We start from the raw sequence: 5,753 nt of genomic DNA, 5'->3' as shown, positions 1-5,753 counted from the left end.
AAAAGTCATTTTCTCCAAACAAGATATTACTAGTATGTTGGCAACTTTAATTATAAAAATGTTGGAGATCTTTTGGTTACAAATCACACAAATGAATTCAATATGATCATGAATTTGATTGAGCTGTATCATTGTTGAATGTTTTTTTAAAGCAAAAGTATCTTCCGTACGCAACTGCAAAGACTAATCTCTCGAGATAACTGAGATTCATTTAAGGGGTTGACATCTCTCAACAAATACTTCTCCATGCAGAGACTAATCTCTCGAGATCACTGAGATTCATTTAAGGGGTTGACATCTCTCAACAAATACTTCTCCATGCAGAGACTAATCTCTCGAGATAACTGAGATTCATTTAAGGGGTTGACATCTCCCAACAAATACTTCTCCATACGCACCGGCCAGTGACCAAACTCTATATCAAATGGTTAATGGCCCGAGTATCTACCATTTGTGTCGCACTATGTTGGTATATCATTGTTGATTTTGATGAAGATGTTTTTGATATGCCACGGTTTGGTTTTTACATACACTTGACAAATGTGTTAAAAGTCAAACTGGAAATCAAAATCACAATTGAAACATTCAAATAACAAAACCATCGACAATGCTGACTTAAGTTAACATGTTCGATTTGATTGTTTCTAACTAATGAGGATAGATTAGGATAGACCGTTCTTCAACCTTAGTGACCTAAGTTCGATACTCTAGCACACCAAGGAAAAGAAGAAGAAAAAAAAAATTGGGTAGACCATACACTTTCTCCCATATTAAAGAGACTTTTTCTTGTTATTTTTTCTTCCTTTCTTCTAATTTAAAACACAAATTGTGTGAAGTAGGAATTTCATATTAAATAATATATTATCACAAAACAGAAACAACCAGAAAGGAAATGTTGCTCATTTCACAAGCTTTTATAAAAGATAGTAGTAAGTAAATACAGTTATGTTCAATCAACATTTTCTTGATCCTACTTTACATAAGTGAAAAACCACAAAAATAAAAAAACCAAATAAATTATATAACTCTCCAACAAATTTGAAGTCTAGAAAAAAAAAATGTAAATAACAAAAAATTACATTCTTGTCTCTATGGATCCTTATCATCTTATGATTATACAATCAATAAACTTAACTCTATATCTCATTTCTTGCCAGCTGATATAGTTCTTTCAACTGATATATGGACTTCAAATTAGAATCACCAATTATTGGTATAAAAAACAAGACATTTTCAATGCCTTGTTTTTCAGCTAACTTGTTCACCAATCAAGTCCAAACCCATAACAAGGAATGCCAAACCTTGAAAAAGCAAGAAATAGAAATGAACACCATGTGCTGCTAAAAGACTTCTAGCACAAGCAGTGAGTAAAAGAAAAGCAAGTGCTAATTCTTTCCTATAGAGTTTGTTTTTCTTCTTCTTAGAAACCACTTCTGTTTTCTGAATTTTGCCTAATAACTCCAAACCCGATTCTGAGTGTCTTCTATGCAATGGTTTATCTTCATTTGAAGACTTAGATTCTCTTTCAGCTAATGCTAACAAATCTGATTCAGATGATCTACCTGTTTTCTTTGTCACAACCCATTCATAAGCACTTCCTAGTTGAAATAGTCCAGAAACCATTGCATTGAACTTTGTAACCGACATTGTGTTCTCGAAAAGAAGATAAGGGACAAGGAAAGGGACTGATTTTGGTGATGGAAGGATGTTTAAGAACGACATGACGATAGGGACATAACAGATTACCCAAAGGGGTAGTTCTGATTCAGGTATGAACATTGTTAAGGGTAGTATGATGCAGAATAGAGTGAATGAGTAGAAGGGAAGTATAAGTTTCCTCAATAAGAAGAACAAAAATATTAGGTTTGCCTTCTTCCATACTGATATCTGCACAAAAAAGCAAATAAAAATTCAGAAAACTTGTACAAATTTCTAAGCATGGTTTTAAATTTCAGTTGCAAAAATTTGGGGATAATGGTGGTCGATGTGATCACAATTCACAATTGCAATAGCAGAGACCTCTAGGACTTGTTTGGATAAACAACTTAATTAAGCACTTATAGTATAGGCGCTTATCATATAAGTGTTCATATGTAAGTTATTTCTATAGCAAAAGATAAAATGACATGTTTAGATTGCCTTATCTGAGCTTGTCTATTGGTATAAGAACTTGTGAGGCTGTTTCAGAGAGCTTGTGGAAACAACTTACGACCTGATCACAAACTGTTTTCAGCTTATTTCTATAAGCTCTCCAAGATAGTTTATAAAAAGTAGCTTATAGCTTATAAGAAAGCTGTTTTATAAGCTCTCCACCATATGGTAAGGGCTTGGTAAAGTTGTTTATCCAAATAGAGCCTAAAGTCAAACTATGTTCATATATATAAGCAATTAGTTATTTTCATTAGCTATTTTTGAGAGCTTATGAAAATCAGTTGAAAAAAACTTATTGACAAGATATAAGCTGTTTCTATGAGCTCTTTCAAACAGTCTCACCAGTGCTTATGCTAATAAATCATCTCAAACAAGTCGATGCAAACAGACCCTAAAACCTTATGTTGCAGCAGCATCTGACCGCAATCTAAAACCATGTTACACTATAAAGTTGAAAGAGAAATAAGAATTAGCAATACCTTGGCAGTTAATACAGCAGGAAGACATAGCCTAAAAAGTTGCATAGGACCAGAATGCCAACGATGTTGTTGTTTTTTGTAAGCTTCATAGGATTCGGGTAATTCACAAAGAACTTTAACATCATTAAGGTAGATAAATTTCCATCCATTCAAATGAGCTCTAACAGCTATGTCCATGTCCTCAACTGTTGTCCTTTCCAACCAACCGCCTGATTCCTCCAAAGCCTTAATCCTCCAAACACCAGCTGTTCCATTGAATCCGAAGAAATTCAAGAAATAGCCATTCACTTGTTGTTCAACCTCAAAGTGAAAACACAAGTTGATGTTTTGAAGCCTTGTTAGAAGATTCTCATCTTTGTTCACATATGACCATCTTGCTTGAACTAGTCCCAAGTCAGGTTTTCCCTATAAACAAAGTCACGAAAATCGTTAGGGTTGTTAACTTCTAGTGTTTCCTTATTCCATCCTCACAGATAAAATATGTATTACATACAACAGTGAGGAAGTTTTTTAAAATGCATGTTGAAAATAGATTGAAAGTTATTGAAAATTTTCAAAACATTGTTTTCGGTATTTCTGGAAATGCATAATTTCTAGTAAGCTTCCGTCTTCTGTCATTCATCACATACAAAGTCAAAGTTGACACTGAAAACTGTAAATGTGGTTAGGAAGTAAACAGGACTTAATTTTTCATTGTCCTTATTTGGCTTATGGGTCTTGCTAACCATTGCCCTGAGCCCTGAGGGCAATGGTTAAGGAAGCCAAAAGTAGCATGTTTGCATTGTTTTCAACAACATTTTGACGTTTAAAAAGTTAAATTTATCACTTTTTACCATTTTCCAATATTATATTTCTATTTTTATCCCCTTATCCAATGCCCCAAAGGGCAATGGTTAGCATTCTCCTTGGCTTATTTATAATGCTTACCTTGAAATGTGGAATGGTTTGCATGAGGTAATCAGGATTTGGCTGAAAATCTGCATCAAATATTGCCACAAATTCATAGTTTTTGACATAGTCACATGACATAGCTGACTTAAGATTCCCTGCTTTATAACCAGTTCTGATCAATCTATGTCTATAAACAATGTTGACCCCTTTCTCTTTCCAAGAAGAAACCTCATCTTTGATAAGCATCTGTAAATTAGGATCATCTGAATCATCCAATACTTGAACTAGTATTCTGTCTTTTGGCCAATCAAGTTGACAAGCAGCACCAATTGATTGTGAATAAACCTTCACTCAAAAACAAAACAAAAAATGTGTCAGCATCAGATGTAACATTGGAAAAACAAGTGTTTGAGCCCAAATGGCTAATAAGCCTCCATGAATATTGAATCAATCAGGAGTATCGTAATTCGAACCCTAGTTGGACAATCATTGGTCAGACTTTACTTACTACGAGAGAACATTTCCCTTGAGAATCAGAGGGTTAAGACAAAAAATGGAAAAATGGAAAATCATGTATGAATTAGGCTACCAAGTTCCAATCATAATTTAATCCATTATACACATTAGCTTTGGGTGAATCGATCACGATTACCCTAGCTCACAGTTTGGTTGGAACAATCCTTGATCAGACTTTTTAATTGCCAGTCAAACTCCACCGGTCAAATTCCAAATTACCGGTGAAGATAGAATCGATTGGGAGTAGCCGAGTTCGAACTCTTGCTAATACAATCCTTAGCTAGAATTTACTTACATACCGGTCTAACTCCAGATTACCAGTGCGATCCCCTTTGCTCGCTCTCGGAATCAGAGAGTTAGAGGGTTACTACCAAAAATAATGTAAAATTGGAAAATCATGGATAAATCAAGCTACCAAATTGCAATCATAATTGAATCCAATATACACATAAGATGTTTGAAAGAAGATCCTAAATCGTAGTTTAGAATCAAGTTGCAGCATTTAGTTACCTCTCTTTCATTACACATTGGAATCTGAACAAGAACCATAGGAAAGTTCAAAGGATCCTCAACATCATAAGCATCATCATCAATCCTAGGCTTCAACTTCTTAACCTTGATCCAAAAGCATCCAAGACAAAGAACAAGCCGATCCAAAGATTGAATCAAGAACAAAACAATACAAAATTTTGACACAAACAAAACCAAAGGAGCAACATAATCTTCTCTAAAAGAAATCCAAACCATATAAAACCATTGCAAAAGATTCTTAACTTCCCAAGGTTGAATCACATGCAAATTCCATTGATTAAAATGAGCAATGATTTCAACAACCAAAGCAACAATTGAAAGTACAAGAAACACTTTGATGAATCTATATAACCTTGTTGTGTTCTTAGGATTTTCATCACCAATATCAGATAATGAAATTCTCTTTTTGACCAATGAAAAAGTTGATTTGAGACCATTGGTCAACCATGTCAAACATGTCAGAAGTTTGTGGAGTTTAAGGAGAATAACCCATGTAAACTGTTTTGTACTTGTAGATTTTTTTTGCTTCTCTTGAAACATTGGAGAATTCAAACCATCGTCATGAACATGTAACAAAGTGAAATCATTAACTTTGTCAGTTGCATTTGTAACTGTGTTTGGTGCCATTTTTTTTTTCTCTCTCTATTTTTTTTTTTTTGTCAAAACCAAAAATCTAAAGATTGAATTTTTATGATAATGGAAGAAAATTTAGAGAATTTTCTTCAACATCATTGATGAATGAAGGGAAATAGAAGCATAAACACTAAAGGGTCATGCTCATATTACAGTATTTAATGTGTGTGATTGGTTTTGAAATATGAATGGAAAGCAAATCAGAGAAATCTGTTATGGAATTTGGTGAAAGAGAGAGTGTATCTGTTAGAGAGAGAGAGAGAGTGTATGCAGAGAGAGAGAGAGAGAGAGAGAGAGAGCTCTAATTTGACAGGCTAAAGCAAGGTATTAATAATGCTTCATAGTAAGAACAAACTTTTGTGTTTTTTGTCATATGGTAATAGCCAGCTTAAAAATATGAATATTTACGCGGATTTGGATTGTCTGTGGTTAAAGTATCTCGATCGTTGAATTAAGATTAGGTGATATATTTTTACTTCGTTGAATCAGAAATTCAAACTCGAACCTTCAAAAAAAAAAATTCTCAAACTCGAAATGTTGATCGTCTAATTT

At 33.8% G+C, this 5,753-nt stretch overlaps 1 protein-coding gene across 1 annotated transcript; it reads right to left on the bottom strand.

The window, feature by feature from the left end:
* Window positions 1–884: 884 nt before the first annotated feature.
* CSLC04 (Cellulose-synthase-like C4) lies at window positions 885–5,500 on the bottom strand. The gene is made up of 4 exons (XM_085719497.1): window positions 4,548–5,500; window positions 3,558–3,866; window positions 2,631–3,035; window positions 885–1,887 (listed from the first exon to the last, which is right to left on the bottom strand). The coding sequence occupies exons 1-4, from the start codon at window positions 5,193–5,195 to the stop codon at window positions 1,249–1,251; spliced, it is 2,001 nt and encodes a 666-aa protein (XP_085575623.1). The 5' UTR covers window positions 5,196–5,500; the 3' UTR covers window positions 885–1,248.
* Between the last annotated feature and the right edge of the window lie 253 nt (window positions 5,501–5,753).

Source organism: Medicago sativa, chromosome 6, assembly GCF_051527215.1.
Source record: "Medicago sativa cultivar Bolivia chromosome 6, Bolivia_mono, whole genome shotgun sequence".
Taxonomy (NCBI): Eukaryota; Viridiplantae; Streptophyta; class Magnoliopsida; order Fabales; family Fabaceae; genus Medicago; species Medicago sativa.
The sequence above is the reverse complement of the archived record's forward strand: the minus strand, read 5'-3'. Positions and strand labels throughout refer to the sequence as shown.

What these genes read in the sequence shown, in the direction of transcription:
- CSLC04 (XM_085719497.1), bottom strand. Translation starts at nt 5,195, where the DNA reads ATGGCACCAAACACAGTTACAAATGCAACTGACAAAGTTAATGATTTC. An exon ending in CAATGTGTAATGAAAGAGAG is followed by an intron (nt 3,867 to 4,547) that starts GTAACTAAATGC and finishes TTTTGAGTGAAG; the next exon opens with GTTTATTCACAATCAATTGG. An exon ending in AAACCATTCCACATTTCAAG is followed by an intron (nt 3,036 to 3,557) that starts GTAAGCATTATA and finishes CTTTGTTTATAG; the next exon opens with GGAAAACCTGACTTGGGACT.